We start from the raw sequence: 14,083 nt of genomic DNA, 5'->3' as shown, positions 1-14,083 counted from the left end.
TCTCAGTGCATTGAGGTACTCCAAGTAAGATAGTGGCTTCAAGCTTTCTTTCTCCTAGTTCTATATTGGAAGTGCTAAGATTATAATTGTGTGGCGTCATGTTCAACTAAAACCTTTGTGATCCCCCTCCCCTGGCTCAGGATTGAACTGTGTTCTACCACTGAATTATAGCCTTAGCTTAGCGCCTCCCCGCCTTGTTTTTTAAAACAGGGAATCTTTGTGAAACAATCCTGACTGTCTTAGCTGTTCCAGACTGGCCTCCAACTCACAGAGATCCATCTGCCTTTGCCTCCCAAGTGCTAAGATTAAAGGCCTGTGCCACCACTGCCCGGCTGGTATATTATTCTTTAAAGTACATTATTATAGCCGAGCAGTGGCGGTAGATACCTTTAATCCCAGCACTCGGGAGGCAGAGGCAGGCGGATCTCTGTGAGTTCGAGGCCAGCCTCGTCTACAAGAGCTAGTTCCAGGAGAGACTCCGAAGCTACAGAGAAACCCTGTCTCGAAAAACCAAATAAAAGATAAACAACAAAATAAGTACATTAGTACTGTTTTTAGCTTCACACTGGCAGTGGGCGACAGTAATATTTCTAATTTACTTACTGAGTTCCTTCCTGGCCCAGAAACTACTATTATAAAACTTCACATTCTCCACGTCTCTGGGATACTTACTGTCCTATTTTCAGATGAGGAATCTAGATGCTAGAACAGTGGTTGGGGAGGTGGCTCAGTGGCCTTGCTGCACTTGTCATGTGAGGACAGGAGTTTGAATCCCAGATTCCATCTGCCAACACTGAGTTCAGTTGAGAGACCCTGCGCATGGAGAGCAATTGTGGAAAAAATACAGCCTTATCCAACCAAGGATAAGATCACACACCTGCAAGCAAAGATGAACATGGGCTTTCCCCACATCACAGTGTCCTTACACACATGCAAACAAGCATACATACATGACACCACACCCAGAGACACATGATTAAAAAAAAAAAAAAAAGAAAGCTAAACTACCAGAGGCAGTTTGCTTCCAGAAGCACTAACAGTGGATCGCGTCCACATGCCTAATGGGCAGCGATACTCCCAAAGCAGCCTTGATACAAGGATGGGAAGTAAAAGGTACAACCAAACCTGATCTGTACTGTTGTCCCCACCCCACCTTTTTTGCTAGTGGCCATCTTCTGGACTCCATTCTTACCCCAGTAGTATCAGTCTAGCCCCCTAGAAGGGCTTTTCTCAGTCTGCATTAGTTTTTAAATACCCGACCAACCCTGTTGTCCTGTCCTCAGATTTGGGTTCCAGGGAAGGAACAACTCATGCCCGTTTATCATTTCGTCCTGAGATGGTAGCCTTTTATATCTCTCAGAATTTTTATTGTTAACCCCCTACCCCCCCCCACACCCTGACACATCTGAGGCTACTTCAGCCTTCTGAGTGTGAGCTACTATGACTGGCAAAATAGTCTTTATTTTCTGTTTTGCTTTTGTTATTAATAAAAGCTTTAATAGCAGAAGTGGTCTTTTGGTTTTCTGAGAAAAGGTCTCTATATAGTCCTGGTACTTGTTCTATAGACCAGGAAAGATTTGAACTCACAGGCATCTCTCTACTTGCCACTGCCTCCCAAGTGCTGGGATCAAAGACATGTACCACTGTGTCTAGCTGGATAAACAAAAATTTTGAATAAAAAGATGGTAGTCATTAGTATGTAAATAAAATGAAGCCAGCTGTGATGGCATATGCCTATAATCCCAAAACTCCAGGGGGCTGAGGCGGGATGACTGCTTTGTGTTTGAGGCCAGTCTGAGCTATATAGCGGGACTCTTTCTTCGCCTCACCTCACTGTGCACCAAATGAAAGGAATGAAAGGCCTTTATAAAAGTGACTGTTAAAAAGACAAGATTTTTATCTTTATTTTTGAGGCTAGAAGATAAAGGATTTCTCTTAATCAGAGAGGAAGGAATTAAAAGAGAAAAGAACTTGAAGGTGAAGAAGAAGATGAACTACTACTTAATAAAGCAAAGTGTCTAAGGTTAAACTGGAAAGAGGGCAGATGGAGAACCTTTTCGGTCCTGTTGTATTTCCCCCGTTCAAGCCTGGGCTTATTTCTTGTACTGAGCAGTTAGAGAATGTGAGAACCACCATCACAGGCTGATGAGTAACAGGCACTGTCGGGGGTGTGGAGGGTTGGAGGGTGAGAGATGGCAAGGGAAAGGGACGTGCACCAGCTGGTGAGAAGCAGGATGGAGAAGAATCTCCATGAAGGAGAATGGGGTTGCTGGGAAGACAAAGTTACTGGTTTGTTTTTTTTTTCCTGGCTCAGAGTGTATAATGAGTAAGGTGATATTAGAGCCCAGAACCGAAGGAAGAGTGCTTGCTATGTGATGCCTAGGCCAGGTAATGTTAGGGGGCTCTGCCGGGAGGGATTAGACCACCAGGCTCTCTGTCTACGCTCTCCCTAAAATAGCTCATCTAGGCTATCTATCAGTCCAATCCCTCTCTTTCCTTCCTAGTAGGTTGTTGGGTTGGGAAGAGCTCAATGGTAGGCACTTTCTTAGCATCTATGAGAACACGGGTTCAAACCTCCAGTATTGTCTGCCTTATCCCCAAAGGTATAATCATCTCTTAACTCTTTCTCCCTTAATGCTCTTTGTATTTCCAGGCTTTGAACATGTTGGTTTCCTCTCTTGATTTATATAGAACTTTAATATTTTACATTACATTAATAATTTGCATATAACTTGAATATAGATCAAGTTTTTCTCAGGAAACTCTTGACTACAGTCGTTTTAGGTATCCTTCCCTGTCTTTTCTTACAGTGTACATTTCCTGTGTATTTAAAACACTGCAGGTTCCTCAGTGTGAATTTATTGAGGGCATAGATATCTTTTTCTTCTTAACCTGAGATCTAGTGTAGTTGCTGACAAAGTGTCCAACTAATGCCTGTCATTGAAAGAATAAATTGTTTTTAAATTGTTTTTCAGATTCGATACATTTCTCAGACTCAAGGTTTACCAGGAGAACAATTGTTAAATGTGGGTACAAAATCCACAAGATTTTTTTGCAGAGAAACAGATATGTCTCATTCTGGTTGGAGATTAAAGGTAATTAACTAAAAATAAGCATATTTATTATTAAACAGTTTTCTAAGATGCCTCATGGGTAATGCATTCCATACCTGTTTTTATTTTATTGCTTATTCTCTAACAACTCAACTTAATTCATCTTTAGTGTTTTTTAAGTGCATATATATGCGTATATATATATTACATTTTGTTATATTTCTCACTCAATTATATACTAATAAATACTGTAGAGCAGGTTCCGAATCTGTCTACTATCTTTACCAGCTTTGGTTTCTTTTATAGGGTCGAGATAGCTTTCTTAGTTTGGTTTACTGTTGCTGTAATAAGCACCATGACCAACAGCAACTTGGAGAGGAAAGTTTTCACACCCTGGTGATAGCCCATCATTCAAGGAAGCCAGGACAGGAAGGAGCTCTAGCAGAAACCATGGAGGAGTGCTGCTTACTGGCGTGCTCCCATCCCCCACCTTTAAATTAAAAAAAATTATTTTAGATCTTTTTTTTTTTTCTGTGTGTTTTGCCTCCATGTATGTATATGTACCACATGTGTACCTGGTGCCTTGAGAGGTCAGAAGAGGGTGTCAGATCCTGTAGACCTGGAGTTACAGATGCTTGTTAGCTGCCATGTGGGTTCTAGGAAACAGAACCTTGACCCTATGTATAAGCAACAAGTGCTCTTGACCAGGGGCTGTTTTTCCAGCCCCTCCGTGTGCTGTCTTATGTCACCTGGGACTGCATGCGGAGTTGTGGCACTGCATCAATGATCTGGACGGCCCATAGTGGGATGGGCTTCCCACATCCATCATGATCAAGAAAATGTCCCACAGTCTTGTCCATAGGCTGTGCTAATGGAGATATTTTCTCCACTGAGGTTCCCTCTTCCAAGATGATTCTGGCTGTGTCAAGTTGACAAACTCAGCACAGTCCAGGGTGGTCTCCAGCTTGATCTTCCTGTGTCAGCCTCTTGAGTACTGGGCTTACTGAATGCACCATTGCTGACTTCATATTTATTCATTTATTTGTATATAAAGTACATTTCTGCTTGTTGCTCTTTTTGAAACAACTACACTTGGTATTAGGCTAACTGTGTCAGGCTTAAAGGCATATGGAGAGTAATATGTTCTTTTCTCTTGATTGTATATAATAAGACACTGGAAGAGCATGAGGCAGAGACAGGAATGAAGTCTAAAGAAGCCAGAAAGTACATATTCAACAGTCTGGACGATATAGTGCACGTGAGTACTGCAGTCGCTTTGTTAATCTTGTGTGCTTGAAGATGATGACCCTAGAGGGCCAAGGATTCAAAGCACAACACTCAGTTTCTACTTTTTTTTGGTGTCTCAAGACGAGGTTTTTCTATGTAGCCCTGGCTGTCCTGGAACTCACTCTGTAGATCAGGCTGGCCTCAAACTCAGATTGCCTGCCTCTGTTTCCTGGTTGCTGGGATTAAAGGTGTGAGCCACCACTACCAGGATCTCACTCATTTCTAAATCTTACTTTTGAAGTGTTTGAAACAGAATTAATTCAAAATTTTCAAGCTTTCAGGCTGAATTGTATTTGTCTTTATCAGAGTTTAAATTTGCCTATGCTGTCATTTTCTAAAGGTTTTTGTGTTTTGTTTTTGTTTTGTCTTCAAAAGGAAAATGAACAAGAAGACTTTTTCCTGTCTTAATAGGAATAGGTCTGTGTTTAGTAACAACATTTGGGCTAGTGAGATGGCTCAATGAAAAAAAACACTGACCATGCAAACCTGGTGACCTGAGCTCTGGCCCTGGAATTTATTTAAAGGTGGAAGGGAAGAACCTACTTAAAGATGTCCACATGTACACACACGCGCACACACACATTCAACACAAAGATATCCACACACATGAACGGGACTCATGGGCATGCATCCACAGACATAAACACTTAACACCCAAGCACTCAAGACAGACAGAGACATATATACATAGAGAGATATATATATATGCACACAGAGACACGCACTCAACAGTACACACGCATGCCCTCACATAGAGGTACATATACTAACAGATGTAACTCATTCACTTATGCAGTAGTAATAAAGTGGTTTTGTTTCTTTGTTTTTGTTTTTTTTATTTACTTTTTAAAGACAGGGTTTTTCTGTGTAATCCTGGCTGTCCTGGAACTTGTTCTGTAGACCAGGCTGGCCTCAAACTCAAGCTACATCTGTCACTGCCTTTTGAGTGCTGGGATTAAAAGTGTGTACCACCACTACCCAGCAAGGTTTTTTTTTTTCCCCCTTAAATTTCCTACTTTGAGTGAATCCTGTTTGTTACCTCAGAAGATTTTGTAGATTTATGAACTTCAGTTCTTTTTGTTTCAAATAACTAGTTGACTGTTTTTTTTTTAAGATGTGAATTTTAACAAACACTTCTTTTTGTCTTTATTTTATGGCTTGAAACTTTGATGTCATAGGTGAACACAGTGATGGATTTGGAAGGAAGTGATCTTTTGGCTGAGAAAGCTGATAGAAGAGAATTTGTTAGTCTGTTGAAAAAAATGTTGCTGATTGATGCAGACTTAAGAATTACTCCGATTGAGACGCTGAACCACCCATTCGTTAATATGAAGCATCTTCTAGATTTTCCTCACAGCAACCAGTACGTCACTTTATAATCTTTCCTAGTGTGCTTTAAAAATGATAGGTATATAGAAAACCAGTGTCTTCACTAGCCATTAATAAGTCTAAAGAGATGGAGCCACCCGGACTGAGATGGCATGGACTAGTATGTGGCAGAGTTGAATTAGAACACAGATTGGAAGGTTAGTTTCACTGCTGACCCCAAGTGTCACTGAAAATGGGAGTGTTCCTATTGGAGCAATGAGGGCATAGAAGAGAATGTCAGAGGTCTCTTTAAGTCCCATTTCTGTTCTCACCAGCTCTCCCTAGGTTCTGTCCTTTGGAGACCTCTAACTCTGTTGTCTGTTTTCCTTGTGTATCTTTTGATTTCTTTCTCCTTCTCTTGCTCCTTTAAGTTTTAGAAGGAAAGAGGGGTTTGTAAGGAAGATGATATGGTCACATTTTTGAAAGCCTTGTCAGCTGCCTTAAGTAAAATTTGTGACGTTTTTATGGTCTTGGTTGGCAAAGGTAGTAGAATCATGTGACTTCAGAGCAGCTGTTCTGGGAGAGGAGTGGATCAGCAGGAGGGGAGTGGGAGGAGGAACATGAGAGAGAGCAGGCGGGAATGGAGTACAAATGAAGCATAGTGATTCCTATGTGTGAGTATGCCACAGTGAAACCTGTCACTTAAAACCTAAATAGACACTTCCTCGTGGCTTAAAGCAACTACATTGCTGTTGTCACAACAGTAATGAAAGTTATTATGTGAATGAACCAATATTCATTATTGTGAAATGCCATTGTACTAGTATTTTTATGAAACCCAGGTATAATTCCCTTAAATACTGAAGATATTCTGTGGATGTTCATAAATAACCACTTTGAAATGAACATAGCGGACAATGAGGAATACTGAGAATTCAAGAACAATTGCAGTGGGTTTTTGATCCTACTGCACGTACTGGCTTTGTGGGAGCCTAGGCAGTTTGGATGCTCACCTTACGAGACCTGGATAGAGGTGGGCAGTCCTTGGGCTTCCCACAGGTCAGGGAACCCTGATTGCTCTTCGAGCAGATGAGGGAGGGGGACTTGATAGGGGGAGGGAGAGGGAAATGGGAAGCGTTTGCGGGGACGAGGCAGAAATCCTTAATAAATTAAATTTAAAAAATAAAAATAAAAAAAAGGAAAAAAAAAGAAAATAACATCATAATGACATTCTTGGTACTATTAATTTAGTGATTTGTCTATTAAAATTTAGTCCAAATTAAAGCAGAGATCATTAAATTATTATGTGTTAATAAATAATAAAAATTACATTCTTAAAAATATTATCAGCATAATATATATTTGCATTAATATTTTTCTTGTAGAAATTACTGTTAGAAAAAGAACAAGAAATAAAGTACAAATTGTAGAATTTATTTTTTTCCAAATAATTTTTATTTTGTTACTGTACAATAATCTTAAACTAAGCGTCTTAAATAATGTTACAGTATTTTCCACTTTTTCTTGTGCAGTGTGAAGTCCTGCTTTCATATAATGGATATTTGTAAGTCCCACCCAAGTTCATGTGAAACAAGTACCCACAGTAAAATGTCGCTCTTACGGCCGGTCGCATCAAACGGCACTGCTGCTCTCACGGCAAACCTTACTAAAATTGGGACATTAAGAAGCCAGGTAAGAATTTATAGTTGTTAGTACTTTATGAAAAGCCTTCTGTTTGTTCATTTTGCTTTGAGATGTCGAAGCATTATGCGAGCAGCAGATTCAGTGAGGGTGAGCATTGAGTACGTCTGTTCTGTTCTATATAAACCAGGGAGAATGTACCTCGGGGTGAGCATTGAGTACGTCTGTTCTGCTCTATATAAACCAGGTAGAATGTACCTTGGGGTGAGCATTGAGTATGTCTGTTCTGCTCTGTATAAACCAGGGAGAATGTACCTTGGGGTGAGCATTGAGTACGTCTGTTCTGTTCTGTTCTGTATAAACCAGGGAGAATGTACCTTGGGGTGAGCATTGAGAACATCTGTTCTGTTCTAGCTAAACCAAGTAGAATGTACCTTTTGAATTCATTATCTCAAATCTTCCTTTTGTGTTGTTAGGACCAAAACTCTTATTAAAAATAGAGTTCAGTAAACCCAATTTAAGTTGACCAGTCTGCTTTTTGTTTCATTTTCTGGGTTCATTTTAATCGCGGAATTATGATTTTAAGAAGTATGTGTGGATTTATAGTATATTTGTAGCGATTGGAATATTGCCCTATATAAGATGGAGTACACTGATTGTTTCAGGCATTAACCACATCTGCTCACTCAGTTGTGCACCATGGAATACCTCTGCAGGCGGGAACTGCACAGTTCGGTTGTGGTGATGCTTTTCATCAGACCCTGATTATCTGTCCCCCAGCTATTCAAGGTATGTTTTCATTTAGAACATAATTTTGGTATTTTTTTCTTTCCCTTCCCTCCCCTCCCCTCCCCTCCCCTCCCCTCCCCTCCCCTCCCCTCCCTCCCCCCTCCTTCCCCTTCCCCCTTCCCCTCCCCTCCCTTCTCCTCTCCCTCCCTCCCTCTGCATCCAGAATGCTGGGGTTGGAGTCATGCGTCACCACACCCTGCAGGTTGATACAGATAAGCTCCAGATGGCTCCGTCCAGCTTTGCTGCAGTGAGAGTGACTGTTGGTGACTGTTGTTGTATGGGGTCACCTGGAGCACACTTCTCATTCTGCTGTTTAGAATGCCACTTGAGGGTTAACGTTTTTCAGCATCTACGAAGGAAAGTAGACTGATAGGTGGTATCACAGTCATTCCTAGCTCTGAGTTACAGATTCATAAGGTTATTTGAAAATTTAACTTAATATTGAGTAATTTCATAAGTTCATTTTAACATTTCCTATACATAGTTCAACAAAACATCAAGAATATTTATGTTGATTTAATTGATTAGTAAAAACAGAAGGGAAACAGTTTTAACTAGTTATTCTTCCATTTAGCTCTCCTTTCAGAGAATTTGTATGTAGTCATGACTACTTTAAAGACACATACAGTCTGAGAAATAATGACACTAGGTGATTCGGTCATTGTGAACATGAGAGTATATTCACACAACCTAAGATGGCTACTGTGTAACTAATCAATATATCAACCCCAACCCTGGCACCCCTTGAATTGAACTCAGGTCATGGTGCACAAATGCTAGGCAAGCTGTCTACCATAAAACTACATCCATAGCTCCAGTTATGCATTCTTAAGGGCATAACAGTAAGTAGTGCTTAAGATATCATTGTGGAGTGGTTGTTGACCTAGGTGTTGTCACATGGCATATCACTATATGTATGAGGTGTTTATATCACATATTTTAAAAAGTGACAACTTTCTCTTTGCTAATGTTAAAAATGCTTACATCATAAGTTGATAAGCATTCTTAAAAATACTAGGTGCCTACTTGGTTTTTTTGTTGTTTGTTTCTTTGTTTATTTTTGAGATTTCTTTAGGTAGCCCTGGCTGTCCTGGAACTTGCTCTGTAGACCAGGCTGACCTTGAACTCAGGTTCCACCTTCCTCTGCCTCCTGGGACCAAAGGCTTGTGCCATTGCTACCAGGAACATTTGTTTGTTTACCTCTAAGAATTTCAAATAGTTAAAAATTAAAATTAATAAAAATTCCAAACATAAAAAAGTTGAAAATGCTGTGCCTTCCTTTTTATATTCAGTGAGTGCTAATATTTGACCACATTTCCCTCTCTGTGCATGCACCAGAGAAAGTGAGTGGTATGCTTTATGACTTCTTGCTTAGCTATTCTTACAGTCTGTGTTAGCAAGTAGATTTTTGGGTGCTGACAGTCTCTTCCCCCGTGTTGAAGCCATGTGAGGGTCGCCCACCTGCACTGTGGTGTATTTTGTGCGGCCATGGAATAGCAGTGTTTTTGGAGTATATCTTCTGTATGACATGATGTAAAAGACTTATGAGAGAGATTTTTAAAAGATTTTTTTTTTTTACTGATTTTTATTGAGCTCTACATTTTTCTCTACTCCTCTTCCTGCCCCTCCCCTCCCCTTCAACCCTCTCCCAAGGTCCCCATGCTCCCAATATACTCAGGAGATCTTGTCTTTTTCTACTTCCCATGTAGACTAGATCTATGTATCTGTATAAGTAAATATGTAAAAGACATACTCTTTTAGGGTCCTTATTGTTGTCTAGGTTCTCTGGGATTATGATGTGTAGGCTGGCTTTCTTTGCTTTATGTTTTGTTTTTGTTTTTGTTTTTTTGAGACAGGGTTTCTCTGTGGCTTTGGAGCCTGCCCTGGAACCAGCTCTGTAGACCAGGCTGGTCTCGAAATCAGAGATCTGCCTGCCTCTGCCTCCCGAGTGCTAGAATTAAAGGCTTGCACCACCACTGCCCAGCTTGTTTCCTAATTTTCTGAAAAATCACCACACTGATATTCAAGTGGGCTGTACCAGCTTGCACTCCCACCAGCAATGCAGGAATGTTTGCTTTACCCCATAACCTCTCCAGCGTAAGTTGTCAACAGTGTTTTTGATCTTGGCCATTCTTACAGGTATAAGATGGAATTTCAAAGTTGTTTTGATTTGAATTTCTCTGGTGACTAAGGATGCTGAACATTTCCTTAAGTGTCTTTCAGCCAATTTAGATTCCTCTGTTGAGAGTTCTCTGTTTAGTTCTGTACTCCAGTTTTTAATTGGATTATTTGTTCTTTTGATGACCAATTTCTTGAGTTCTTTGTATATTTTGGAGATCATCCCTCTGTCCAATGTGGGGTTGGTGAAGATCTTTTCTCATTCTGTAGGCTGTCATTTTGTCTTGTGGACCGTGTCCTTTGCTTTACAGAAGCTTTTCAGTTTCAGGGGGTCCCATTTATTAATTGTTTCTCTCAGTGTCTGTACTACTGGGGTTATATTTAGGAAGTGGTCTCCTGTGTCAATGTGTTCAAGTGTACTTCCCACTTTCTCTTTTATGAGGTTCAGTGTGGTTGGCTTTATGTTGAAGTCTTTGATAATCAGGTGTTCGAAAGTGTGTGGATTGATTCGATTAGGTTCCATTGATCCTCCTGTCTGTTCTTATGCCAATATCAGACTGTTTTCAGTACTGTAGCTCTGTAGTAGAGTTTGAAGTCAGGGATTGTGATGCCTCCAGAAATTCTTTTATTATACAGGATTGTTTTGGCTATCCTGGGTTTTTTTTTTTTTTTTTTTTTGCTTTTCCATATGAAGTTGAGTACTGTTCTTTAAGGTCTGTGAAGAATTTTGCTGGGATTTTGATAGGAATTGCATTGAATCTGTAGAATGCTTTTGGTAAGATTGCCATTTTTACTATGTTAATTCTACCTACCCAAGAGCATAGGAGATCTTTCTACTTTCTGGTCCCTTCTTCAATTTCTTTCTTCATAGATTTAAAGTTTTTGTCATACAAGTCTTCCTCTTTTTCGGTTAGAGTTACTACAAGATATTTTATGCTATTTGTGGCTATTGGGTGTTGTTTCTCTGATTTCTTTCTCAGTCCATTTATCATCTGTGTACAGGAGGGCTACTGATTTTTTGAATTAATCTTGTATCCTGCTGCATTACTGAAAGTGTTTATGGGTTGTAGAATTTTTTTGGTAGAATTTTTGGGGTTGCTTATGTAAACTATCATATCATCAGCAAATAGTGAGAGTTTGACTTCTTTTCCGATCTTCTTTTGTATTCCCTTGATCTCTATTTGGTGTCTTATTGCTCTAACTAGGACCTCAAGAACTATACTGAATTGCTATAGAGAGAGTGAACAACCTTGTCTTGTTCTTGATTTCAGTGAGATCTCTGGGAGTTTCTCTGCATTTAGTTTGATGTTGGCTGTTGGCTTGCTGTATATTGTCTTTATTATGTTTAGGTATGTTCCTTGCACCCCTGCTTTCTCCAAGACCTTAATGATGAAGGGATGTTGCATTTTGTCGAAAGTTTTTCAATATCTAATGATCATGTGGTTTTTATTTTTTAGTTTGTTTATGGCAGATTATATTGACAGATTTTCATATGTTGAACCATCCCTGCATCTGGGATGAAGCCTACTTGATCATGGTGGATGATGGTTCTGATGTGTGGATTCGATTTGCCAGTATTTTATTTAATATTTTTGCATCAGTGTTCATGAGTGAGATTGGTCTATAATTCTCTTTCTTAGTAATGTCTTTCTGTGGTTTGGGTATCAGGGTAATTGTAGCCTCATAAAAGTTTGGCAATGTTCCCTCTGTATCTAATGTTTGGAATAATTTGATGAGTATTGGTATTAGTTCTTTTTTGAAAGTCTTGTAGAATTCTGAGCTGAAACCCTCTGGTCCTGGGCTTTTTTTGGTTGGGAGACTTTTGATGACTGTTTCTATTTCTTTAGCAGTTATAGGTATATTTAATTTGCTTATCTGGTCTTGATTTAATTTTGGTAAGTGATATTTATTCACAAAGTTGTCTATTTCCTTTAAGTTTTCCAATTTTGTGGAGAACTGGTTTTTAAAATATGACCTGATGATTTTCTGTATTTCCTTTATGTCTGTTGTCATGTCCCCTTTTTCATTTCTGATTTTGTTAATTTGGATATTCTTTCTCTGCCTTTTGGTTAGTTTGGATAAAGGTTTGTCTATTTTGTTGATTTTCTTGAAGAACCAACTCTTTGTCTCGTTGATTCTTTAGGTTTATTTTTGTTTGTTTCTATTTTGTTAATTTCAGCTCTCAATTTGATTATTTCCTGCCTTCTAGTTCTCTTTGAGTTTTCTTCTTTTTGTTCTAAAGTTTTCAAATGTTCTGTTAATTCACTAGTGTGAGATTTTTCCATCTTCTTTATGTAGGCATTTAGTGCTATGGACTTTCCTCTTAACACTGCTTTCATTGTGTCCCATAAATTTGTGTATGTTGTGTGGTCATTTTCATTGAATTTTAGGAAGTCTTTAATTTCTCCCTTTATTTCTTTCTTGACCCGTTGATGATTGTCTTTGTAGGCCTTCTGGAATTAGTATTGCTGTTGAATTCTAGTTTTAAGCCATAATGATCTGATAAGATACATGGAGTTATTCCAATTTTTTTTTTATTTGTTGAGGTTTGTTTTGTTACTGAGTATGTGATCAATTTTTGAGAAGGTTCTATGAGGTGCTGAGGAGAAAGTATATTCTTTTCTGTTTGGATGGACTATTCTATAGATGTCTGTTAAGTCCATTTGAGTCATTACATCTGTTAGTTCCCTTATTTCTCTGTTCATTTTTTGTCTGACTGACCTGTCCAGTGGTGAGAGTGGAGTGTTGAAGTCTCCCACTATTAATGTGTGGGTTTTAATGTATGATTTAAGCTTTAGAAGTGTTTCTTTTACATATGGGGGTGGCCTTGTATTTGGGGCATAGATGTTCAGTATTGAGATTTCCTCTTGATGGATTTTTCCTGTGACTAATATCAAATGTCCTTCTTTGTCTCTTTTTATTGATTTTAGTTTGAAGTCTATTTTGTTAGACATTAGAATAGCTACATCAGCTTGTTTCTTAGGTCCAGATGATTGTAAAATTTTTTTCCCAACCTTTTACTCTGAGACGATGTCTGTCTTTGAGGTTGAGGTGTGTTTCTTGTATGCAGCAGAAGGATGGAAGGATGGATTCTGTTTTGTTTTGTTTTTGTTTTTGTTTGTTTGTTTTTCGAGACAGGGTTTCTCTGTGGTTTTAGAGCCTGTCCTGGAACTAGCTCTTGTAGACCAGGCTGGTCTCAAACTCACAGAGATCCGCCTGCCTCTGCCTCACAAGTGCTGGGATTAAAGGCGTGAGCCACCACCGCCTGGCCTTTGGATTCTGTTAGCCTGTGTCTTTTTATAGGTGAGTTTAGTCCATTTATATTAAGGGATATTAATGACTAATGATTGCTATCTCCTGTTAATTTAGTTTTTGTTGTTGATGATATTAATTTGTGTTTTTTCCTTTGGGATTTGCTGCTGTGAGATTATCGATTGTCTTTGTTTTTGTTGATGTAGCCAACTTCCTTGAGTTGGAGTTTTCCTTCTAGTACTTTGTGTAGGCCTGGGTTTGTGGCTAGGTATTGGTTAAATCTGGTTTTGTAATGAAATACCTTGTTTTGTCCTATGGTAATTGAAAGTTTTGCTGGGTATAATAGTCTGGGCTGGCATCCTTGGTCTCTTAATGTCTGCATAATGCTTGACCATGACATTCTGGCTTTCATTTTCTCCATTGAGAAGTCAAGTGTAATTCTGATAGATCTGCCTTTATATGTTACTTGGCCTTTGCAGCTCTTAATATTCTTTCTTCTCTATGTTTAGTGTTTTGATTATTATGTGTTGAGGGAATTTTTTTTTGATCCAGTCTATTTAGTGTTCTGTGAGTTTTTTGTATCTTCATAGGCATATCTTTCTTTAGGTTGGGAAAGTTTTCTGTGATTTTGTTAA

General features: G+C 39.1%; 1 protein-coding gene across 6 annotated transcripts in view; it reads left to right on the top strand.

Annotated features, from left to right (window-relative positions):
• Window positions 1-14,083, top strand: part of Hipk3 (homeodomain interacting protein kinase 3) — an 87,367-nt gene that overhangs the window by 60,375 nt on the left and 12,909 nt on the right. For all 6 annotated transcript variants that reach the window (XM_041678755.1, XM_041678752.1, XM_041678753.1 and 3 more), the window contains 5 exons: window positions 2,976-3,095; window positions 4,225-4,311; window positions 5,519-5,703; window positions 7,181-7,340; window positions 7,955-8,078. In XM_041678755.1, coding sequence (XP_041534689.1) covers window positions 2,976-3,095; window positions 4,225-4,311; window positions 5,519-5,703; window positions 7,181-7,340; window positions 7,955-8,078 — 676 coding nt within the window. The remainder of the gene's footprint in view (window positions 1-2,975; window positions 3,096-4,224; window positions 4,312-5,518; window positions 5,704-7,180; window positions 7,341-7,954; window positions 8,079-14,083) is intronic.

Source organism: Microtus oregoni, unplaced genomic scaffold (genome assembly GCF_018167655.1).
Source record: "Microtus oregoni isolate MIOR12 unplaced genomic scaffold, Mior012 000031F_ref0000149, whole genome shotgun sequence".
NCBI lineage: Eukaryota > Metazoa > Chordata > Mammalia > Rodentia > Cricetidae > Microtus > Microtus oregoni.
The sequence above is the reverse complement of the archived record's forward strand: the minus strand, read 5'-3'. Positions and strand labels throughout refer to the sequence as shown.